The 26,991-nt window shown below is 34.1% G+C and overlaps 1 protein-coding gene across 2 annotated transcripts; it reads left to right on the top strand.

The window, feature by feature from the left end:
* The first annotated feature begins 236 nt into the window (after nt 1-236).
* LOC118268498 (uncharacterized) lies at nt 237-26,991 on the top strand. Of its 2 annotated transcripts, none has more exons than XM_035583020.2 (7): nt 237-391; nt 19,730-19,959; nt 23,041-23,231; nt 24,406-24,654; nt 24,950-25,133; nt 25,565-25,737; nt 26,309-26,991. In XM_035583020.2, the coding sequence occupies exons 1-7, from the start codon at nt 252-254 to the stop codon at nt 26,516-26,518; spliced, it is 1,377 nt and encodes a 458-aa protein (XP_035438913.2). In that variant the 5' UTR covers nt 237-251; the 3' UTR covers nt 26,519-26,991. The 2 variants fall into 2 exon arrangements, with proteins under 2 accessions (XP_035438913.2, XP_035438914.2); XM_035583021.2 differs by lacking the exon at nt 237-391 and adding an exon at nt 18,565-18,723.

Genomic DNA, 26,991 nt, shown 5'->3' on the forward strand with positions numbered 1-26,991 from the left:
AGGCGTGGAGATATCCCGCAAAGTCCTACATTCTTTACCAAACAAACAAACCTTCCAATAAAACCACATTTTTAGAAGAACAAACATCAATATTTCCTAACAAATACTATTGAATCTATTCACAGCATTCCTACAAAGAGCTCCGACTGCTTGGAACAATCCTGGGCAGTATACATTGAGCCGTGTGAAAGGTGACAAGGGTATTGTGATCGGTTTGGGGCGGCAGTGTATAATTTGTCAAAGGAGGCGGGATGACACGCCCCATTGACACTCCAGGCGGCCTGTTAAGAGACATGTTTTGCTGTGAGATAAAGGACATTGTGTTAATGGGTTCGTGGAAATGTCCTAGCTGTACCCGAGATATTGGCTACTATTTTCTACAAGGAGAAAGGTAATAATACGATCTGGGATATTGATTTGTTACATGTTTTTGTTGTTAAAGTGAACGTTCAATAAGATTGTTTATTATATATTTTTTTTTGCTAATGAATCTCTTCAAATAGTGATATTTATGAAACTACATCAACAACATCTACAAGGTAAGTCAATCAAACTTCTACCTCATTACAAAGATACAACGATCTATTATTGTCTGTCATAACAAATTCACCCAAATTATAATAATCTCCGTTTGTACGAGAGCGTGCTCTGAGCACAATCCTGGGCAGTGCTGAACAGCCCCGCCCATCACTAACGAGCCCCTTGTCACAACGACACTCGACCATTTCACTAATAACAGGACAAACAATTGCTATGTATTATTTATTCTTGTTTCTACATATAACAGGCTTTTGTTTCGTTATGTATTTTGAGTCAGATAAATATTACAAAACCTGGAAATCTATTGTTTATCCAATGCTTAACTGCGATACTAATAGTGCCTTTATAAACATGTTTGTTTTTCGTAACTGATGTAATTAGGATTAAGGAAATTCTGCAGAACACGGAAAATAATAGTCTGGTAGAAGCAGTATTAGTAGTAGTGGCTGACGCAAATGTGAGTAAAGAACTTTCTGACAGTGATGGTTAAAAAAACTAAAACCAAGTAATTTATTTTATCATTAAGCTGTTGATAAAATGATAAACAACAGAAAGCATATACTCACATAACAGTTTGTTCTAAACTTGACTCACTCCCAGTATTTAATAAGGATCTCCATTTAAATATGACAGGATGCACTTAAGCACAGTATGACATAAGTAGACCACGCCCCTTGCTAACTGCGCCGAGCACTCAACATTATTTCAAGTTACAGAACTCATCACCACCAAGATTTTTTTAACACTACTATTATGAAATTTGAACCCTATGCAGTAGGACATACAGATGATAACAGGTGCATTAATAAGTTAGTTGAGAATGCGGCGTCTGTTCTTAAGAGTTGTCTTAATTAAAGATTAAGTGCATTGGATACGTAGAGTCAGGAAAATGTCCGTTTTGTACTGAGTATAATTTTGCATTAGTATTTTCAAGGCGAATATAGTTTAATCCCATATTATTTAGAGCCAACTTCAGGGTTTTTATTATTTTCTAAATGGCGGTGTGTAAAGGTGGCTAAGTTTGGCTTCCACAGATAGTATTCATTGAGTACACATCGCTTATCACTGGTAGAAGCGAACTCAGCTAAGTCGTATATTTTTATATTGAAAAAAGCGTGCTGTGGATGCGTGCTATGGATGTGTGCTATTGATAACTTCCATTTAATTCCATGCCATGACAATCACAACACATCCAGTAAGTTAAACTGCCCAATAGGTATCTAGATATGGCCAGTCCGGTTTACTTCATCAAACGAAAAAGAAAACAACAAATTAATTCCTAATCCTAGATAATCACACAAATAACTTTCGCCCTATCTATCAAAATCACGCTCTGCCCCATTGAAAATCAGCGTTGCGGATGGGCGGAGATAGAAAGCATCCTTGAAGCCCCAGAGCGACAATTTGGACTGCTATTTGTCAAATTAACAGAGAGGGAGACTGTACCATCTTAATCACGTACAAAGATTTTAATAAACGGCACGTAAATTATGTATGTAAGGACTTGGATTTTCACGGGAGGTGAGAGCCTTTGAGATACAACGCTGATGAGGAAATTAATTTAATTAAGGTGCGATTTTGGTAGGAGGATTTTTTAATGCTTGTTTGCCATTGGAATTTGTTAGATTATTAGATTAATATTCTCAAATTCGTTCACATTATTAAGAAGTTTATCGTGCGTTTTGTCTAATGATGTTGTAGTTATATCTGTAGCCAGTCGCTCACTAACGGTTGGACAAAATTATTTTGCTCTTACACCTAACCCATTGAGATTGCAAACGCACACAGCACTGCAATACAAAAGTTCAAAACACTCGTATTGCTTTCTGTAAATTGAATTTCACATACAAGTGAAATATAACCGACATCCATATCGCTCACACAGGCATGTGCCGCGGTCAAATAAATACAATATGGAGAACGGAGGACACTGAACTAAATCTGTCAAAAACTTAGAACTTCCAATCTTATTTACGTCATCTATACTAATATTATAAAGCTGAAGAGTTTGTTTATTTGATTGTTTGTTTGTTTGAACGCGCTAATCTCCAGAACTACTGGTCCGATTTGAATTTTTTTTTTGTGATAAATAGTGCATTTATCGAGGAAGGCTATAGGCTATAAGACATCACGCTATGACCAATAGGAACCAAGCAGAGCGGGTGAAACCGCGCGAAAGTAGCTAGTCTTCAATAATTCTAGTTTCAAGGTAACTTGAGCTACTGTTACTGCTTACCCTCCGGCTGGCATATCATTGCGACGTTAATGGCTTTGTGTCCAGCGCGTGCGCCGATAATCTAGGGTGCGGTAAATCACCGTGTGACCCGCGCTATCGCACATCGGTGGGTAGGGCTGCCTCTGGTAAGGTGATGTTGAGACGTGTTATCATTGATGATGTTTCTTTATTCATTCCCTTGATATAGTAAATTGTGTATAAAATTTGAATTTGCTTGATTTAGTTTTTCTGCTGCTATCATTGTTATGTTACCGTGAAACTCTTATCTACTGATTTGGTCATCGTCATCCATATTTCTTTTTCCAGACATTGGACTCCATGTTAGCCTTTTTTCAAGAAGCTAATCGTCATATATACATGTTTTATTATATTCGTTTAAAATTCCGTACATTTATTTTGGCCAGCCCTACGCACCTGCGGGTCGTGAGCTTTATTGAATTTAGCATATTTCGCTCATATCGAGACATCGACCTCGCATTGTCCCAACACTACCGTATGTGTGTTATGTGCTTGTAAATGTTAATGCCTGAGTTATTGCATTATACATTATCGGTAGCATTTCTGTAATAACTAAATTCATTGAACTACAGATTCCTGTTATCGAATGATGATCTCGAATCACTCGACTGTTTTCTTCAGTAGGATCATTGTAATATTTAATCAACGCTTATCCCAAATGGTTTCCAATCGGTCGGTGCAATACGAGTCAAACACCATACTTTCTGGTTCTTCATATCACTCCACAAGTCCACATGTAATTTAAGTAGTATATTATCTATACTACTTTCTTGTAGATCTTCTTTCTATGGTTTTCCTCTACTCTTCCATCTGTATTTAACACTTGTATCTCTCCAATTGATTGTGCTCTAAACAGTCGCACTTCGACTTTTACGAATTAAACCTTTTACCAATTTTTCAACCAAAAAGATATTTTGTTTACTGGAAAGATTCGCACATTTACAGCAACATGCACATGTGCACGTGTCCTAGGTATGTCCGTGCATGCAATCGTGCGTGATTTAGTGCTGTAACGAACGGCTGAGCAAACTGTGTCGACTGTGCGAATAGTTTGGTTACTAACCTAATGGTACAGTTGGTTCCTGTGCATGTTCTAATGATGGTCACTGAGTTTGAAAAAAAAAAGTTTATCGATATTTCCACATGTCTGATGTGTGACGTCGTCCTGACCTTCTTTCTTATAGATTGAGAAGTTTATTAGTACAAGATGAGTGGAGATTACTTGTCGTACTGCGTGGAGGACTAAGGCGGGGCCTTTGTTCAACAGTGGACTTTTTTCCGGCTGATGTTGATGATGGTGATAAAGATGAGCAGGATACCGTATAATACACCATCATATATCATTGCACCATCATATAGTTATATCCAACAGTTGCAAATGAGACTTTTTGCTAACATTTATTTTAATTTAACCTATCCGCGAATCACCTAAGTGAGAATATTATTTACTGATTTCATAATACGACTACAAGTTTATACCTTATCTTCAAGCATCCTTCTAGGTAGAGTAAAAGTGGCATCCTACTTACATTTTCCTACCTCCGGATCTAGATAAATTGAACACCGTTTATCAAAACAGCACTATTTCAATATAATCACGATACAAACTAGCGGTGAATTACAACAGTTTCCAGCTTTCCAAACAATATGAGCCCGTTATACAAACACATTACTACTAAACAATGTGGCACCATGATTCAGGTGTTGAATTGATCATTGCACGCTCGATGATTTCATTTTGGTTCACATGAACTGTGGGGAATCATTAGAGTCGCCAGTCGTAATATCGGTGACCATGTCGCTGAGGGTACCAAATATTATGGAGGACTGTGTATGGGCGTCAAATGATAATTGGACAAAATACGCTACTAAGTTAATAAAATGTAAGATACGTAAAAAAATGTTGTCTTACAATTATATAGGTACATATATTCTGTGATCTCACGCCTGTATCCCATGGGGGTAGGCAGAGACAATCGTACGCCAATTACTACGAATTTTACATACCTCTTTTATCTAATCAACAGTCATCATGTTTCATGCATGTTCGATTCAATCGAAAGTAAGTGTGATTAGAATGGGCTATTATGTGTTCCTTAAGATTTTCTTCGAAGATGTGATGACAGGCAAAAGTATGATAGTCTTTTCAGCAATCTTCTTTTCCTTACCGACCTTATCTGGAGTTTCTTGGGGTTTTTTTAACATAACTCATTACGATGACACATCTTTATATATATATTCTTCTGTAAGTGTGTATGTCACTGAACTTCTCTTAAACGACTGGACCGATTTTGATGAAATTTTTTGTGTGTGTTCAAGGGGATCTGAGAATGGTTTAGATTCACAATTTTGTCCGCTGGACAATGTTTTTTAATATTTTTAAATTTATTAGTAGTTGTTGATTTTGGAAAGTTTTACATTGGATCCGACAATTTTTCAAATTCACACAGGACAACGTCTGTCGGGTCCGCTAGTTTATATCTATAGAACCAAAGAGTCAATGCATTGGTGAACTTCAATACGAAACAACAATACGGTGATCATTCTAACAAATGCAATTTAAGCAACCACTAACATAATTTCATATCACAGCACGATCAACAACAAATATTACTTTATCTAACCAACCATTACATTTACTGGCTAAATAATGAACAACAGTAACTTAAATCATATTGTAAGAGAACTAAAATCGAAATTAAATTTCCATCTTCCGTGGTATCTAGAGGCAGTAGGCAGGGAGCTCTCACGACCGAATATTTACGAGTACACCCGATACAGAACATTATTTATGTCTCTGTTTCCCCATTTTTGTAACAATATTTATTGTGCTCGAATATATCAAATGTGGAATCTTTTACGGAGGCTTCTGTTTGGTAAACCACTGAGATGGTTTTTTTTTCAAAGGTGATATATTTTATTTTTTGTCACTGTGAAAATTTAGATGAGTTTTATATGTTTAAACGGTTTTTTTTATATTTTCACCAGCTCAGATATGCTCTGTTTATGTGTAATTAATGTTAATTTTCCAAACTTTCACTGGAAGAATTATATTCCTAGGTTTTTTTTAAATGGTATCAAAATTCTGTTAGTAGTCTTCCAGGCCGTGGTCACAGAATACTACCATGTTTGATATTTTCTCGTGGTTTGCAGTTTTGGCACTATTTAATGTTAGAGTAAATTAAAGACTAGATTATGATGTAGTCATTAATTTACTTTCAATATTTAGAGTTTATTTTTGTTTTGCGAACGCAGTCATGTGCAACTGCAAACAAGAAATAAAATGAAAATATTTTATAGGTAATATCGAAGTCATGTATATTTTTTTGTAAATAGCTTTGCTAATAATTTCTATATCTTATTTCTTTATTTATGACCAGATAGCATTACTCTATGGCATTTTTATGAAATTCATGTTAATTTTTTAACTAATTTATTGATAGGATTGCTCGTGTTTTGCATGAAAGTAAAAAAAGAAACAAATTATTCGTTCGATAAATAGAACAAAAATTGTATCGAGTCTGATCAAGTTTGCATGTTCCTATAATATTATTTATGCACAATTGAACACATGCAAATGTTAACTATACATAGAATATTTCCTTTTGTATTCGTAACAGTTTTTATTGGTAGTTGCATGTAGAGAAACCACATGAATTTACTTTTTTTCTTAAACAAAACATGTCTAATGTTCCATGACTGCCAAACACATTTTTATGTGATTTCTATTACTTGTAGATTTTTTGCATGTAATTTTGGTTAAATTATGAATATTGTAAAAAAATCTGATGGTACCACTGGTTCGCTTACTCGTTGTGGAGCCGCAACGCCTCTTTCATGTTCGGAATCAGATAGCGGCGGGATTTATAGGAGTCCGCCTTAATTGCGGCCCGATCAGCCGGCCGCATCAATTCAATTTGTTATTATGAACACTTAATGTGGACGCCGATTTTCGTTGCCGAAATTTTACTAAAATAACGATGTGATTTCTTAATTTACATGTTACAGGATCTCAGAAATATATTTATGAATCAGACAACTAATTAAGAGATTGAGACGATTTGTCTTTACATTCAAAGAAGCGGTGAAAATACGGAGTATTTATTTAAATTATATTCGCAGGTGCCTAAATAATTTATAACAGTTAATTATTCTTTTGATTTAAAGTCATAAAATATTTTTTATTAGAACATTGACAGGTAAAATTATAAAGTTTCCATACTTAAAGCATTAACTGCCGAAAGGAAACCGCCATGTGTAAAGAAATAACGCAAATTATATGTATAAATATAAGAGACGCAAGTGACAGTCGTTGTTAAAAATATGAATACAAGATTGATGATTGAAAGGTATGGTCTACCTTATTAGAACCTGAAAGCCAAAACCAAAAACAATAACATAGTTTCAACTAAACCAGAAGCAGACAATCCTCGAGTAGAATAAGTAGTAGTTAATATATTTTGTTTAAAAGCCCACAAGGAACCTCGAAGCGTGTGGACTAACATTTTTATAGAGCAATAAAGTAGGTAGTGCGCCATTCGCAGACCACCTATCGCAGAGCTATCGCAACAAATTGCGCGTGATGTATCGCCCGCTATTACTGGGACGAGCATTGTTTCTGCGCTACTGAGACTGTCCTGGAGGTACTGGTTTACATTTTGCAGTATTAAACAAGTATTAGGTTATGTGGTATATCTGTGAAATATAATTGATAGTCATAATCTCATCAATAAACTCAATTTTATAAAGTAAAGTACAAAACAAGTAAAGTAACTAACAGATAAATAAATCCGTTTAAATACGGTATATAATCAATACTTGATAAAACCGAAAATAAGCACTAACGGCCATACTCAGAGATATTTAATGTTAACGATTTCGAAAACAATAGCTAAGAACTGGGTTAAATATGCATAAGAAAATGAATATTTTCTTACGTTTTACCACCATACTACACACTCTAGTGTGTAGTAAACCACAGCTTAATATAAAACTATAGGTACTTACGCTGATTCCTATAGTTCCACTTCGCAGCACAAGTTTTAATTATCTTTGTAAACAAACACACAAAAAAAAAAACAATATAATCGAGAAGCTATCCCAGTTTCCGCATGGACAAATAGTCACCAGTAGTATTACGTCCGGCGGGCGCGCGCTCACCACCGGCTAGATTTTATCGCTCCTTCGAACCATTAAAACGGCCATAATGAAGTTTCCCCACGGATAATGCACTGGAGCATTACGCCATGATTTACAAGGCCAGCAATAAAAAGAATTTAAGGGATGACCCGGGATAGTAAAAATAGCGGCTCGGGGCGAATCGACATCGTAAAGATGAGGAATGTGCGCGGCCCAGTGTGTTTTATATGTGCACTTTATTATATCATATTGCTTGTAGTGAGGGCCAAGTGGGCCTTTATTGCGGTTTTAGCGAATATTTTTCTATGATAATATATCTACTATTGTTTGTGAGAACGTATTGTATGCACATAATCCTTACTTGAGTGTACGATCAATATAAAGCATACCCGAAAATCTACTAAATTGATTTTCTTCTCTTAGTTTAAAAGCAATATGCTAATCAACTTTATATTGCTATTGAATACGTTGCGCAGGTGGCAAACATATCAAATTAATAAGAATTTAATTTTTAAAATGTTCGAAACTTCTTTTCAATTTCATAGCAGGCATCCAGGATCCCCGCGGATAAATCCTCATTCTCCGCACAGTTGCCTCTCAAACAAAATTCATAATCATCGGAAAATCATTACGCTCCCAAAAGGGAGTTGTTCAACATAAAAACATTGTCCAAATCCATTGAATACAATTCAATCTTAATAACAAAAGGTCCAAATACTTAACGCGGCTATTGAACGAAACCAAATTTTGTATCAATTTCAAATCATGCCGGGATTATTTCTGACCTCCTGGTGAGACAGACCCCTTTCTGGTGAACCCTGAAAGTGTTGCATAGATTACGTAAAAAAGAACAGATGCGTCACTGAAATTTGGGGAAAGTGGTTTAGGAACTCGAAATAATACCAGTCTATTGAGATAGCTTTACAAAGGTCCAAGTAATTAAAAAATTTCAAAAGTTATTATGATAAAGCTTTGAACAATACAAAGCTCACGTAACTGTTTGACGAGTAACAAAGGGTAGTCAAACAGTTAAGTACGTGAGTAAGCTGCTAACGTAATAATCAATTTAGTATCACTCCCGAAAGTTATATCTAACAAAAATAATACAAAACTTATTAAGTTTTAAACAATTTTTTTAATGATTAACATTCAAAACCGACTAAAAACTATTTCTGCTATACTAAAATTGTGTCAAGGTGACCTCAAATGAGCACCACGTTTTCATTACTTGAATAGGCTTTGATAAACTGTCAATCTACAAATTCAAAGAGTTCATTACGACGTTATAATTGGTGTCCATTGAACATTTTGATTACCTTTACGAAAGTAATCTCATTGAAAACAATAAATCGATAACAAAATGGTGTTGTAGTTGTAGCCAGAAATTGTAAATAACTTTTTAAAAGTGTAACGAATGGAGTTTCTTGCTCGTTCTTCTCCATTCAAAGCTACACTTTGGAACGAGCACCTAGCTTCACTGACGGATAGACTGACAGATTATAATTTATTTCTTTATTTGTTGACATTTCAAAAGTACCTATTTTATGGTTTAATTGGAATAAATGATTTGACTCAACACACTTCTTCATGGGCATTAGAATAAGAACGCTTTAATTTTTGTAGTATTAAATTCTCTGTATCTAATATTTTACTTCTCTAAATTAATTATTGTTTTATACCTACTATTGAGGTAGGTACTATCTATTCTCCCCATAACTTATCTATGGCAGCGTAATACCCAGGACCCCCGGACAGTGCCCCGCGGGAATCGAACTTGCTACCCACCGTATTATAATGCCGACGTTACACTCAATATTAGGCGTAATGATGAAGCGGGTTCCTATTACTCATTACTTACTCAATGACGAGGGGATTTTACTTTTATATTTGTAACAAAAATCAATTTGATTTCTCTCTGTAGTTTGTTATGGTGTAACTTGATTTGAGGCAATCGATCAGAGATGGAAATAATCCTTGAACTGAATATACCAAACTTTACTTTATTTTATCACAAAATAGGTTTTCTCTTTTGAAGAGCACTTTTTACGTATTTATTTAAAGTTCTTAAATACTCAACATGAAATATAATATTATAAATAGTATATAAAGGCAGGTCTCACGGAAAACCGACGTGAAACAGCGCTTGCCTTGTGCCAGTAAGGTTACTGGAGGCCCAATTCCAAACCTCCAAAAGGTCGGCAACGTACTGGTAACGCCTCTGGTGTTTATGGTGTGGGCAGCGGCAATTGCTTACAATCAGGTGATCCGTCTGTTCGTTTACCTGCTAATACTATTCTCTACCAGCCACCCTGAGAGTCAAGGGACAAGTGGAGAAATCAGCGAAATATGCAATAAAGGATCATTAGCCATTCTTTTAACTAATTAACAAAACAAAACAACATCTTCAATTACCAAACCAGTCGCACTTATACCCAGAAAACAACAAACCAATTACAATTCCAATCGTATCACTAGCCAGAGTCACCACAGAACCAATATAAACTGAGCCATACATCACTCCCATGGCGTGTCCGCGGAACATTAGTCAGTAACCGAATCAATGAGCCATTGTGCCGGGTTAGTACATTAAATTCGCCGCCATAACTCATGGTGTGCCATAATTCCGTTCACAAAAGACCGCCCGGCCAGCCATGATTAATATTGCTGGAAGACGCTTGAAATGAGATGTCGCGGACGTGAATTTGATTTGAATGGTTTTTATTTTATTTGGGAAATTGTGGAGGTTGCTGATTATTGTTTTTGGGTTATCGAGATTTAAATACTTGTTTAAATACCAGTAGACTAAGTGACATCGCCACGTATGCGCACACTACTCATGATGAATTTGACGAAGAATCTCTCTGTGACTCGAAACTAGTAAAACTTTTTACCATTAATGTATGTAAGTAAACCGTGATTTTTAGTCAATTTAAGCACTTACTAATATTTGTAAATGAAGATATTTAATCCCTGCTTTAGTATCCAACTTTAGTTTAAAGTTAGTGCCCATTAACACAAAAAGTTGTGATAGTAGAAAATAAACTAGAAGATGATAAAAGTTTAAGAAGACTACAATAGCCAGTTTATTATAAAGAAGTCAAGTGTCTGTAATCTGAAAATTGTAAATTATTTAGTAATTTAACTTAAAATGGTTGCATTTCAGTCCAACCCTTTTGCAAGCTACCCTCATTTAAAAAGAGCTCCAAAACTGTATAGAAAAGAATAACATAAATTAAAACAATCATAACACCAATATTTTTCGCAATAAATCTACCCCCAAATAAACATCCCTCCATTAGATATAAGTCAATACGTCCGCGGCGCGTGTTGTTGCGATCCAATAGAAAACTAATCACTACAATACTGCGGGCATCGGCTACTGACAGCTACACGTGTCCGCTGTCGATACAGCGCGCTCGGATTTGTACAGCACAAAAGGATTTGTTAATACAGATTTTTAAATCGAACAAATAGTTATTGAAACCTATTTACTACTAGATATTGTTAACTATGAAAGGTGTGCACTTGATAGCAGTTCTTGTTATACTCTATTAGAAAAGTACCTTCCGATTGTTGACTTATTAACTGGTAGTTCCATGCTTGATCATATTTCATTGTAAGCCCAGTGCTGAGGATATTCCTGATTATTTCTTTACAGCTTTTTAATTTATAGATATGATTTTGACTTGAAAATTAGCCTTTTTTTGAGGGAGGAAAATCATCTAATGACTTGTCTCGTCTTGGGTGAGGCAAGAGGGAGTGTCAGACTCTTACTGACTTCCTTCTCCTGCTTTGACTCAGAGCCCCGGTAATCTGTTACGTTGTCCGCAGCTCCGGGCCTGAAACTTAGCCTGATGTTCGTTTTTATTTACCTTCCAATGTAGGTAATCTTGCGATGCAAAACAACCTGTGATATCATGCATTCTCGAGAATTAACGTTTCAAGAACTCGCTCTTCTCCCCACTTCTCAGGAGAAATACAGGGGGATTAAAGTTACACCAAGTTTTGACAATCGCAGTACACCGGGCGTGCAACCGCCGCGGGTGTCCGTATCACAACAATGAGTTCGGATTAGCGGTTGCCAGCATTCCGGTTGCACCCTTTGTGCACGTGACGCCGCCGCCGCGCCACGGGCGATGCTTCTACCGGACGTCACGCAGACCTTAGATGAGGAGCAGGATAAATTAATATGAGGAATCATGTGAGTGGTGGATGGGAATTGATTTTGAAGATTACCATAGAAGAAGGCGATAATTTAGTACTATGAAAGTCGGTGGAAGTTAAAGGTGCTGTTTAGATTCAGCAGTGGTTCTTAATATTTTTCAAAGAAACAAAATCATGGATAAAATTAAGTTATCTTGTATTGAACACGAGGTAGTCAGTTAAGTATGAAATAGTCGGATGAGTAACGAATGAATCATTGATTTAATATGATCGTTATCTACTAGTGTTATAAATGCTCGATTATTCATTCTAGTACCTAAATCTGGTATACCTACACTCAATTTATAATTAGATTTTTATTATAACATGCATAAACACGCCTGTCTCCCGTGGGCGTAGAAAGAGACTATGGAACGCCAATTACTACGATTCTTACATAATGTATTTCTTAAGCTCATATTAAAATAACAAAAACTCTAAATCTGAAATTGTTTCATTTCAGAAGTTTTAGCTTTCACACTGGAAAAAAGAAATACATATATTTGGTATCGGTAGAAAAAAAAATCACCAATTCATTATTTATTTTAACAATAATTTCGAGCATTGTATTTAAAATCTTATTAATATGTTGAAAAAGTTTATTTTCTTAAATGATCAACGCCATCTATGAAATTTAGGGAGAACCAAAACAAAATGAAACAAGACAATATACATGTAGACAAAAGTTCGAGAATTAAATGACAGGTGGCGCTACGAACTCAAATATTTTATATCTAAAAAGGGTTCTTGCTTTTTATTTTATTTACTACTTAGTATTATTCACGCAATAATTCATCGTTTATGTAATTTTAAAAGTCAAATATTAAAGCAATGCGTTAATACAGCGTCATCGTAACAAAAAACGTGGAACTAAAATTCCTAAAAGCGTTCCTCAACGATGTGAAGTGTTTCAATTGTTCAACAGATGTCGCTAATAACAAAACAGACACAACCAAGTATAAAAATATTTTTTAATCCTTTCTTTATTTGAGGTTGAATTAATTACTTATCATTACTTATATTCAAAGGATTATGAAATATTTTATAAATAAAATATATTTAAGACATACTTTGTAATCATCGTTTCCGGTGATAACATTTAATAATTTTACCACTAATAATGCAGTATCATTTCATATTTTTTACTTGGTCTGCTTACATAGGTATTCCTTAAAATAAATAGTTCGTAGTAGTAGTTCGTAAATAGATTATAATTATGCAAAGGTAAAGGTATTACAAAAATATATATGTAGATTAACTAAAAAACACGGTTTACCCCGAACATTAATGGAGAAAAGCTCTACTAGTTTTAGTAATTATAAAAATATATGTAGATTCAAGCTCGATGATTTACCCCTTTAAAAAAACCCGAATAGATAATACTAGTAAACCTTATTTTTGAAAAAAGATATCTATTTAGCAATGGATGTTTTCGGGCTGGTAAAGATGATGACGATGAGAGGATGTAATGTGACTTACTTACAGAAGATAATATAACATACATACATCGCCATAATCTCCATGGAGGTAAGTAGAGACAATGGAAAGCAATTGCTACGAATCTTAAATACGCTTCATTAATAGTTTAGATAAAATTCTTCAGTAAATATTGATAACTTCAACAAAAATGTCGACGTCAGTTTGTCCATTTTATTTCCTTAATAGATAATATTTTACCTAATACGCATTAGAGATTAATTACTTATTGTAAATTATTTAAATATTAGATAGGTAACAGTTTATTATAAAACATACTGCTATCAAACTAATTTGATAAACATGCTGAGATTATTCTGATAAGGCTTCTGTTCTAGGTATCATTAAAATTCTAATCGTTTTTCTATCTTATAATCTGGACTAAGAATTTGGTTGTGAAATAAAACTGTGAAACTGAAAAAAAAAACATGTCCTGGTCATTTTCTAAATGAAGTAGAAACTTCACAAAACAACTGGCATTTGTTTTTGCTAACGGCCTGTATCGGTACCCTTAAAAATGCAAGAAAAGGACATGAAGTACCACGTTTGCTTACAAGTCCAGATTTCCTCAGTATAATATCTGATATATTGAATTAGCTTTCAAATTACCTCAATTTGACTTCGAAATCACTAGGTACTGTAACAAGAATGCCAATTCAATTAAATCCACTAATGCATTGGAGATTAATATTATAATAATTATTAATCCAGATTGATTACCACCATTGCTAATCTCAATACATTAAACTAATTGTAGAGGAAATAATCAAATATATTTGGTAGAATACGAGTGTCTAAAATGTGTTTAAAATCAAAAGATACATTCTTTTTACAGCGTTTTTGTTGAGACCTTCACATCTCATTTTCAAAATTCTGTTAGACAATGTCCACAAAAGAGTCCACAGGAAGAAACAGATCAAAAAAGTAAATAAGGCTTAATTTTAATTTTGATGTTTTTAGGGACATTAACAAATGTCTTATGGCAGCAAAATTAATTAAAACATACCAGTTTTATCAATCATAACATAAAAACTGGAAAAAAATCTACCACAAGAATACAAACCTGCTTCAGGTCAGTGGAACTTATAAAAAAATAAGTTAAAATAAAACAAAAAACTAAATTATTAACGTGCACACAATTGCATATAAGTTTATTGCACCCATTCGCCGATATAGAAGCACGTGCTGTGTGAAAGTGCGTATTGGTAGCCATAATTTATTATACCTATATAGATCGTTTCGGCCATAAATATCGTATACTCAAACATATGGGTAAATACAATTATTTTTCTACTTTTTGTTTCTTTATTTGAAATCAATTCACAAAAAGCATTGAAGTCAGTATTTAAAGTTAGAGGTGATTTTGCCGTAGGTTTTTCTTATAATATTACAAAAAATGAATTGTTATACAACAACTTGCAAAGTGAAAAAAAGAACACTATCTTAAACGTTTTGCCGCGCAGTTTACCGCGCCATTCAAATGTTGTTCTTTTTTCAAAATGTGACCGTTGAGATTTATCGACGGTTATTTGTGCATGACATTCACTTGTTTCCTGACTTCACAGCTATTTTGCGTCGAACAAAGAAAAAAAAATCGATGTAACCGATGTACCTACAATCTACATATGTACATTAACAAAGTTACGACGAATTGAGAACTTCCTTCTTTTGGGAAGTCGGTTAAATAAACAAAATCTTAAATGTTTTGTCGTGCAGTTTACTGAGTCATATAAATGTTTTTCTTTTTTCGAATTGAGATTTAAATATGAACGGTCATGACATTCACCTTATTTCCTGAGTCCACAGTTTATGTTTACATTACTTAATTAGTTGTATTGCATTACTCTGTGTATTTGTTGTCCACAGGACAGATAATCGTGATAATTTTGATAAGTAATCAGTAAGTATTGACTATTTTAGGTTTTTTGTCAAACACCTGCAGTATTTGACAGTTTTATGTAAAGATATTAATTATAATCGTCATCTTAGTGATAAAGCTGTTATCGTCATTAAAGATCTGACAGTAGGTAGACTACGAAGGTCACCGGTTAATAGTGACTAGACTAAAAAGTAGCTTAATCTAATTAATCTATGTTCTTAAAAATTATACAAAATTTTCCATTACTTTGTGGTCATAAAAATCTCTACTAAATCCAAAGTTTTGATGTATTAAAGTAGTAGTAAAATATATATATAATAAAAAATAACTAGCACATTTCAACGCACCTGTGACTCCTCTGGTGTTGCGGTGTCCATGGGCGGCGCTGATCGCTTACCATCTGCCGACCCGTCTGCTCGTTTACCCCCATTTTTTTTTTAATTCCATAAAGAAATTAAAACAGAAAAAATATAGTAAAACAAAATACTACCGCTGCTTGTTTCTCATTTTAAAATAGTACGGTGACATTTGCTGAGTAAAAATTAAAAGGTTCCATTTAAAATATATGAAAAATGTGAAATAAAAAAAATATGTTCATAAATAAAATAGGTATATAAATAAAAACCTAATCGTTAAACCTTTGCACACATACCTAATTACATTATCTAACACTTCGGAATGTTAGCACCAAATTAGACCATTCTTATTTTAATTTATTTAAAAAAAGTATCGCTGTGTCGGGGTTTATTAACCAATTTAAGCACAAAATATGATAAAGAAACAGATTGATATTATGTTAAACAGCTAGCATTTGCTCTGAATACCTCGTTAAAGAAAAATAAACATAGATAAAATTAAAAGGATTATAATATTGACACTAATGGGAATTTGCTGTATCGTAAATTAGGAATACTAAAGTTCCTAATAGGTACTCATAATTTAGAGATATCCTACAATGTCGATCACGTAGGTACATATGTATATGTTGACGTACATTATATAAAGTAAACGTACAGATAACATAAGGTTTCTATATAGATAACTCATTGCCCGCTTAGGAAGTCTAAAAATTCCTTTCTATATTAATTATCTAATTTTAATTTCGAGCTATCTTTTTAATAGTGGAATATTATCGAGTTGTATCTAAGTTCGCAAATAAATCAGAATGTATCGCACTAATATTATAAATGTGAAAGTTTGTTTGTTTGGATTGATGTTGACAACGATGAAGCAGCTAAACCGTCTACAGGTTTACTTGCCCTTAAACTTGGAAATTAAATGATTAAATGACACAGAGATATCGCCTCAGAAAAAATTGCTGCATCATGCACAATGCGTACATGACAACCTACTTGTACCACCTGCAACTGGCCATGATTTTGCATTTCACTCCTTCATTGATAACATTAAATTTGTGATGTATCATGTATTTATCTGTAATAATAATATCAGTGCCAATAAACAAATCTTTAATACAGATAACTAGTGAAGCACCCCGATCTTTCTCATGCTATTTCTCAACGTTTCCGATTAATTTTGCAGTGTTTCTTAAAGAGAAACTTCTATATCATATTGTAGTAAAATAGCCACCCCCTTGACTCTTTCTGGGGGTGTCTTAAACAGCAAGCTTTTATACCGCGATCGCCAATTCACCTACCAAAGAAGTGGCGATTATAGCAAAACCTCTATGGCGACATATAACAAATGACAGATGACAGAAGTGGCACATAGACAGACGATCGACGAGCAAATCAACGGATGAAGTCATAAATCCTACATCGCACATATGAAGTTTACACGCGAATAAACATGGATAGAAAATCCCAACGAACAATTGTGGGGCAGAAAGCCGGCAGACACGATCACCTCGCCTGGTCGGAGGACCCTCCTATTCTTAGGGAACTTTACTCACTGTTTTCTCAACCTACTATAATTTAGGAGAGGACTGTCATAAACGATAACCATAATAGGAAATATAGTGATGGTGATACAGTAGTCTCGATGTCATATTAGCGATCTTCTATAACATGTGCAACATTTAGATTGCCTTATCTACATAGCATTTAGAATTTATTAAACAATTTTTTATTACTTTGACCTGGTCTGCAACCAGTATTGCTATTTATCTTTTTTGTTGTAACTGGTTTGCATTAAGACTTTGCACAGAGTAGTTTTATTAATATTATGTGCTACTACAAATAAATGCCAAGATTTTCGTTAGACGCGCAACAATTTATTCCAGGTAGATATATTTGCGGTTGCGTTGCGTCCTATCTACAGTGATGGCGTGTCGACTGTCACGCATTTACTCGTTATATCAGAACTGTTTGCGTATGTTGCTGGCCAAAGACGCGAGGTCGGCGATTTTCTTGCAGCGCGATAGTTGATATCTATTGTCAACTAAAAATTGCTCGTCTGTTGTTACTCTAAGAGATTTTAATCTGTTTTGTTGTTGCATGGGTCAATGAACTATGTATTAAGTTTACAAGTTATAGTTACCTGTGGCTTTTTTCATTGATGCATATTTTTATGTGACAATGATTTGTTTATAATATAAATTGGTATTTAGAGCAATGCTGTGTGATGGAAAAACTCATCTTTACCAAATAGAATAATCATCGTATCCAAAGTCAAAGTCTAAATTATGTATTTCAAATTGACCGGCAAGGCACTTTTAAGCGTCTAAGCAAATATTATAATATAAAATATGTCTGTCAATCAGTCTTCTAGTAAAGCTATTTACTCGTTCCAAAGTGTAGATTTTATGAAGAGGATCGAGCAAGAAACTCCGTAAGTAACTCTTTTTCAATCAGGGATAGGTTGGTTGTACCAATTTGTAGTTTAAAATGATGTATCGATTAGTATCTACAATGAATTTAAATTAATTTCAGTACATTTAGTTCACGTCCGAAAAGTTCGTACGAATTTCATCGAAAATCAAAATTGGACATTCTCGGTAATTAATAATACGACATTTAGTTGTCCAGCAGTGGCAAGATAAAGGTAATAGAAGCGAAAAATCTTTAATATTGTAATCAGTATAAAGTAATCATCTGATAATTCAGTAATCTGTGTATTAACAATATAATTATATTCACGTTGTACCTAAAGTTGTCGCTCGTACGTTTATCTGTACGTAGTTCGCAAAAAGTGCGAATGTTTGAAGTCATTTGGTGATGATAATTAGTCTATAAAAGACGTGTTTCATGTTGTGCTGAATTAAAAAAAGCAGGTGAGTTCTCTATTGATATATTAATACAATATCATTCCTCAATTCCTATATTATTGTGTCACATTTCAGAAGTAATTGTGATCATTTATTGCAGAAACTTATAATTATACAAAAAATATTAATTAAAATATTTCATGTATATATTTACAAATATTCATCCTAGCTTTAAAACATTTTAAATAATTCCATCTGTATTAACTTTAAAAGCAATTTAAATAAATTGGTTTACAAAATTTTGAGTGTGCTATATTCTTATTATGTAGCTTATTAAATTTTAGTATACACAGAAATCTAGGCAATAGACTTAAGAGCTTTTACTAGATAGATTATGTATTAAAGTCTGAGATTCAATGGAGATATTGTCTGGATACTCATAAATATAGCAACAATAGTTAGTATGGCTTAACATCAAGTATTCAGTCGCACTGCCACCACATCAAACGTCTCTGTTCCTTCACTTTGTTAAACAATTCTGAGTAATATTAAGAAATTCTAAATCTCAAATAAATACTTGTACTGTTCTTGTGAGGCTATTCCCTTTTGTGTGGTCTGTAGGTAAAACTGTTTGATCGTTCATTTATATTATAAGTGTAGGTAGAGAACTAACATTTAATACAAGGTGATTTGTTTTCCTAACATTAAAGGAACCTGAAGCATTAATTGCGACAGCTACTTCGATTTAAATGGATCTAGTTTTAAGAGAAAAATCAAGAATAATTTTATATTATCTCCTAGTTAAGTAATGCACAAATCTAGTCATACAACCAATGCAAAGAGCAACCAGTTTAGAATTTTAAATCAACACCTTATTGAATGTCTTTTCAATATCACATAATGACATATAAGTACCTACTTACATATTCAAATGTAATAATTTGCAATAGGTATCTTTATCGATGACGTCACGTTATAATCCTTTAGTACGAATCACGAACACCTATAATGAGTAGTTCACAATCAACGATTACGTTGAAACAGCTGAACAAAGAAATAAAACTGATTGCAGGATGACAGGAGCTGAAGTTAAGCAGAGAATGGTTAACGGCAGCAAGGGAGAGAAGAAGAAAGCAGTAAAAGGAGAGAAGACACAGAAGTATTGGGAGCCATTAACAGATGGAGTGAAATGGATAGAAAAGTATGGTGAAGGTCTGGAGAGTTTCTTCGAAAGACTGCCAGACTTCATCTCGACGTTCATAGCAACACTAGCCATATTCACGTTTGGAGCCACGCTGCGAGGTATGTCGCTTTGTTTTTATATTTTAAGTACATTTGTCATTACATTGATAACGATTCGATTAAGATTTATCGGCGACCTTAGCAATAAACTTTGGCAGCAAAACAAAATAGTAATGTGCATTGAACAGCTGATGTAGCTCTCGTACGGTAGTGTAAATAAAACCAAGAGTAAGGAGTTTTTTCTTTGATATTGAATGCATTGCATAAAGGTGAATTCAGAAAAATAAATTAAGATTAATAACTCGAATTAAAATCAATTTTCTAACATATAAGATAACAACTGTTACTAAATATAAAAGTAAATATATTTAGTTTATTTTAATGATTGGATGTTTGTCCGTAAATCACGTTGAAACTACTGAACGGATTTTGATGAAATTTGGTATACAGACAGGGTATGAGTTGATTTGGGTGATAGGATACTTTTTATCCCACGAGAACGAGGGTGAAGCTGCTGACAGAAGCTAGTATTACATAAAACTATTTTGTTGCTCTTAATGTTGATGATGATTATAAACCACGATAGTATATGTGACTCATATAATAACATAGAAAAAGTGTATTCTGTCACATTTGTCACTCTATCTACCAACACTAAGCTTATAGTGACTCACTAATTTCAAATTGATAGTTTCGTCGAATACAATCCTACGCAACGCTACGTTCGTTAATTCTACATGCGAAGTATTACAAGTATTATATCATGATGGAACTGAATCTAGATTAGATAGTTCCTATAGTTACACATAAGACAATGGTAACAACAGAAATTGAATAATATGATAAGGAATGAATCAACGCAAGGATTGATCGTGAGTCACCCTGATAATATAATAATACGTTAATAATAATACCCGTCTTTTAGATAAAATTTTAAATCTATTAGCTGTGCGAGTTCGCAACATTGTTTGATAGTTGATGTGTCCAATCTTGGTAAAAACTCTGCAATAGATTTAAAATATCGATGATTTCATTTCATAATTATCCTATTGAAACAAAATGTGAGTAATGACTAGAGTCAGTGCTGCGGACTACCTACCTGGGGTCCGGCTTGAAAAATAGGAGTAGGAACGGGAAGGTTTTTAGTCAGTAAGAGACTGGCAATCCCTCTCATCCCATCCAAGGCAGAAGAAGTCATTGGATGATTATCCCTACATAATGCAATGGCTTGAGGACCTTCATTTCATTCATGATCAGTTCGCGTTGTCATTCTGTTGGACTTATGATTAGCTCGATACTGAGATTGATTTTCAGTACTTTAGGAGTAGGTACATAGAATCTGAATTCGACAAGATTTTAAAACCCGTTTGATTGAAAGATAAATCGTTAACCCAATACTGAGCTAGTTTCGGTTTTTCAAAAATGTCTCAGTAATAGCAGTGAGCCTGAAATTGTGGCCAGTATACGGCAATAGGCTCATCTATTACCTGACATTTCGTGCCATAATGTACACCTCTGCCTACCTCTTCGGGAATAAAAAGTGTGACGAAGATCCAGAAATATTTATATAATTATAATTACTACAAAAATAGATATATTCTAAAAGAACAACATTGTAATATCCTCCTTGGCAACTAAAATAGTCTTGTATAACAATGTATGACCTAATCATGACAATACTGCTAATTGATCAATACGATAACTTATCTTTGACAATGGAATTAGGATGAAACTACAAAGTAATCGCTGACACATATGCCTTTGACTTAAAGTGGCTTATGACTTAAGTCAATGACACAGGTTTATATAGGCTTCTTTTGAAATTAAATACGTGTGAAAATTAAGGCATGCACTGCAAGCTTTTGTGTCAATATAATATCGCAATAATCACATCAAGTCTGATGTTCCCTGAAACAGAGGAGAGCCGTCTAGTGAGCAAATAGCTTAACTAGAGGACTGACCGACAGACAGATTTTTTTATATTATAATATTTACCTTAACGTTCCAAATTGCCTTCCTGGTCTATTTGAAATAAATGCTCGTCAATTTGACTTTGACTTGATGACCGAATCATGAATTAACATAGTCCATGATGGAAAAGCAAAAGGAAGTGAGAACGTTTTTACAATCCAACTAAATGTCATATTATTTACTTATTGTTGTATGTATCTAAAATGTACCTAAAGTACTGAACCTAGGTACGTGTGTTCAGTAGTCGCCTATCGAGCACTCGATCTAGCACTCATTTTACATAATCTCAATATTTCGAATAAGAGGATTATCACTCCAACAATGTTTCCATTTCCAATGAGGTAAATTACCTCAAATTAATTATTTTTATCGTAAGCTATCGTGCAACAATGTATTAATCTACTGATACGTTAAAATAAATAGTAATTAGCATAATCTTGTTGTAAGGAATGCTTTGATACTTTGTTTAGGGACTGTGAGCAAAGGTCGTTATCTGCGCAAATTAAAACAAAGTTTACAATTGCTGCTGAATATGTATAGGTTTTGAGTTGTTTCGATTTTACTAGTTAATTATTCCAAAAGCTCGTAGAGTTATCGACACCGTAAATAAAGTGCAAATTAATGAACGGCGATAACTCGGTTTACACAGAAAATGTACTCTAATGCAAAGATTTATGTATTATATTGACATAATTGGAGATATTGTGTAAAGGACGAGTGCAAATAGGCTTTGAAAGTAGATCCATTAAAATTTTAATGACAGATTGAGAGTTTTAAAGTGCTCTTTACAAGAATTGTGAAATATATTTGTTAACTTGGTCAGTCACATTTTCTTTGTATATCTATGTTTAATATTAAATGTAAAAGGTGTACATTGAAACTAAAATTACTTTGAAAGCCATCAAAAGTTGGTTTTAGAATTAATTTCAGCTCTAACATTGACATTTTATTGTAAGTGGCATCATAATTTCTATGAAATTTTAAATTACTTGTAGGTTCCTTTTATACTAGGAACCGGTACCCTAGCAGGTTCTGAGGGTCGTTTTAGTGAGATAAATATCCACACACCCTAATCTTTTATTTAGAAAGCTAGGCGACTTTTGAAGGCTTCCCCACGCCATAAAAAAAAAGGTTCCTTATAGACTAATGTGTTCCCTACTATATTTCCAGGAGAATGGGTGGTGATCCTGGTAACAGCGCTGAAGCAGCTGACTGGTCAGACACAGAACACCACGAATGCTACAGCCGTCCTGGAGCTGTTCTCCTCCAGGAACCTGAAGTTGGAGAACTTCAGCATGTTCTTCATTGGAGCTCACATCGTGTCGTTGACTACTTACTTCCTCATCGGAGGTTTCTTGCATGTAAGTAGCTGTCATGTTTAAAAATTAAATAGAATATGTGTTAAAGTCTTGAAAATGTCTCTTAAATCGCTTACTAAAATTAAATCACTCATCTATACAGTTGTTACCTTAAACAAATCTATCTATTACTTATTGTTCATATTAGATCGTGTAGTTTGCATTTTCAAAGTACTTATATTAAACTCTGAATTCAGCATGTTGATATTATTGTGTAAGCTTCAAACTCCTCAGATTCCATGCTCTCACGGTAAAAACATTTGAGCTTTAAAAACCCAAATCGCGAGAAATGTACTTTGGAAAAATCACAAACGTTAACATTTTCCACACGCTTACTCTCAACACTTTGAAACTTGAAAACAAATTCAGGAATACCACAAATTGGTTTTGTCTAGAAAACTTTCGACCCGAACTCCATTCTAGAGCGATAGTGAAGCGTAAAACCTAGATTTAACTTTTGAGCTAGGATGTATATTTCTGTGTCATGTGTATTCAGTTTATTTAACCTAAGTTGGAGCTCGTTTCAACTTTAAAAAGTACAACAAAAATTGCACAGCATAATTATTTTACTACAAATATTTTACTATCACCTAATCATATTTCCAACAGCCTTAATTATAGAAATCTGTTACAAAATCTATTCGTTTCAATTAATCCCATTAATCATGATGGTAATATTAATTGCCCGTCCAAATATCTGTTCAAGATTCTCCCTTTCAAAAGCAATAATCTAATAAAATCTCTAATCCTTCCTTGGTAATAATTAATTTTGTATTATTAATATTTACGTCACTGAGATAAGGAACAATCCGTTTGTTATCTTTCGTTTTAATCAGAACTTTGGCCAAGAATTTGCAGACCTGACTTTCATCACACACGTACTTGAAGATTATCATAGTACTACTGATATGAAGCTGGTTCAAACAAACCACTTACACGATCTTCGTTTCGATAGACTCCCACACCTGAATATTAAAAATATTAATCGTTTTACAAGATTAATTATTATCATTAGCGTTGATAATAATAATGACGTAGAGTAATAGGTAGGCAACAATTATTTAATTACACAATGATTGTTATTAAATCACGCAATGTTACAACAAAACTTTTAAATTCGCTTCAAACGATATACAGCAGAAGAATGTAACCTTAATCAAGATAATTTTATTTCCAGTGGTACTTCTACATGAACAGAAGACACCGTGCCAAGGAATGGAAGATCCAGCCTAACAAGTGGCTCTCCCCTGAGCTGGAACGCCATGAGATCATGGTTGGCACCATGTCGCTCCTCATCGTCGGTAGCTTCTCAGCTTTCCTCGCCTGCTACATCTACAACGGCAACCCTTCCACCGTCTACTTCCAGTTCGACGAGTATGGCTGGTTGTGGTTCTTCTTGCAGTTCCCTATCATCTTCTTGTATGCTGTAAGTAAACTAAAGACTATTTAAGTCATTACAATTGGAAGTTACAACGGGATATTTACCATTTTTTCAATTTAATGCGCCATGATCACGGATAAACTGTTTATCCGTGATCATGTGGCGTGCAACAGTGCCGAAATATCGGAACTCATTAAAATTGAAAAACATGGTAAATATCCCGTTGTAACTTTCAATTTTAGTGTTAGTCGACCATGTCAGTTTGAAAACATATTTAAGACATGTTCAACTCTTCTTTTTTGGACAGTTTTCTTAATTACCATTTACTTCTTGTTTCCAGGACTATACGACGTACATTCTCCATCGCTTGTACCACACCCCGTGGCTGTACAAGCACTTCCACAAGCTGCACCACAAGTACAAGCAGCCGACTGCATTCTCCGTGACTGCCATCCATCCCGTCGAGATCCTGCATGTCCAGCTCACCAGCTGTCTGCCATTGTTCACCATGCCTGTGCACTGGCGTAAGTTCAATGTTGATATCAAAACCAAAATTAGAACTTGATTTCACTAGAATGACCGCACGATTAGTGCGGTGGCTGGGCAACTGGCTGCCGCGTAACGGGTTGCGGGTTCGATTTCCGCACGGAGCAACTCTTTGTGTGATCCACAAAATGTTGTTTCGGGTTTGGGTGTCATGTGCATGTGAACTTGTATGTTTATAAACGCACCCACGACACAAGAAGATACTAACGTGGGGCAACGTTTTTTTTTTTTAAATTTAAAAAGTAGTATTATATTTGTTAAGAATTTACATTTTCATAAAAGTTGATTCTATTTTGTTTGATTTGAAAAATAATTTTATTGTACCTTTTTAAGAATATTACTCAATTTGACGAATATTAAAATTACATCAAATTCATCTATCTGACAAAACCCTTAAATTATTTTCCAGTGCCATTCTACTCGGTGGCCATCTACGTGTACTACCACGGCATCATCGACCACTCCGGCATCAACTTCAAGGCCCAGTGGTGGCAGCCGTGGCAGCCTGACGCCGAGTTCCACGACCAGCACCACGAGTTCTTCCATTGCAACTTCGGGTTCAACATGTCCTTGTGGGATAAGGTGAGCAGTTGAGCACAAACTTAATAATTCGCAATTAATTAATATAGTCCTGTTTATGTAATTCAACCCTATAGGCATTTTAAATTTCGGCTTCAAAAGTCCATTTTTACTTCCTAAATTACAAATAAAAAATATTATTATATAATTATCTACAAAGCTCATTTCTTAAAATACTTTGTTACAGTTCATAAATTTTCTTAATCTTAAATTACTACAAATAAAAATTACTCACTGTTTATAGATTAGTATATTATATTATTCACAGTCAATAGATTTACCTACATTACATTACATTGTAAAATTTATGACATGTCGGATTAGTTTGTCTTTGGTGAATCAAAGAGCAACGCTATTTACTTTTGGCATTGTTCCATGAAAGTTTAACAATCGATTTACTTCTTTTAAACTCATGGCCATAAATCAAATACTTTTAAGATTTTATTTTAGATTTTACTTAAAGTCAAATATTTGAAGAAAGACACTAGTGATTGATTATATTTACTTAACATAGCTTTCAGATATTAATATCATTATAACGATTGATAAATCAATTTTGATCTTTATTTTGCAGTTGCACGGTACGATGAGGAAGCAGAACCGTGCATACACTGAAGATACGTACCACGGTGAGGCTCCAAGTATCGACAGTGCTGAAGGTAAAGCCATCTTGGCAGAAAACCCCGACCTTATCGACAGCAAGGTCCTAAGAGAGGAGATCCCTGAAGTAATCCAGAATATCAAAACATCTAAGACTGAAGTTGACACAAAGAAGACTAAGTAAACTGTTGGTGTAGGAAACACGTTCTTTATTGATAATTATCATCCTGTAAGATGTAACTTATGTCAGGATTTAAATTATCTCGTTCGCCAAAGTTCTGTCCTAACTGCTAGTGGTTTGTAAAAGAATTGCTATCGGTTTTGAATTCAGAATGGTGATTGAGGTGCAATTGGATCAATGGTTAGATACACGCTGTATCTTAGGTATGCTTAAGTATTTTTTCTACTGCTTTAATGTCTAGAGCATTTAGATTGTAAATCTTATGGTTTTCAATGTAGCCGGGAACTGCTGCTGATAACACCGTGAATTCTATTGTTTATACATCAAAATATATGGAAACAATAGTGTTTATGTAATTAGTTTCTTGGCTTACATTGTGATAAATGTTGATATTCATTATTTTAAGACTATTGTTGATAATGTAAAAATACATAGATTGTACCATTTTTATTTATTAAAATAATGTTAAAACGAAA

Source organism: Spodoptera frugiperda, chromosome 29 (assembly GCF_023101765.2).
Source record: "Spodoptera frugiperda isolate SF20-4 chromosome 29, AGI-APGP_CSIRO_Sfru_2.0, whole genome shotgun sequence".
Classification (NCBI taxonomy): domain Eukaryota; kingdom Metazoa; phylum Arthropoda; class Insecta; order Lepidoptera; family Noctuidae; genus Spodoptera; species Spodoptera frugiperda.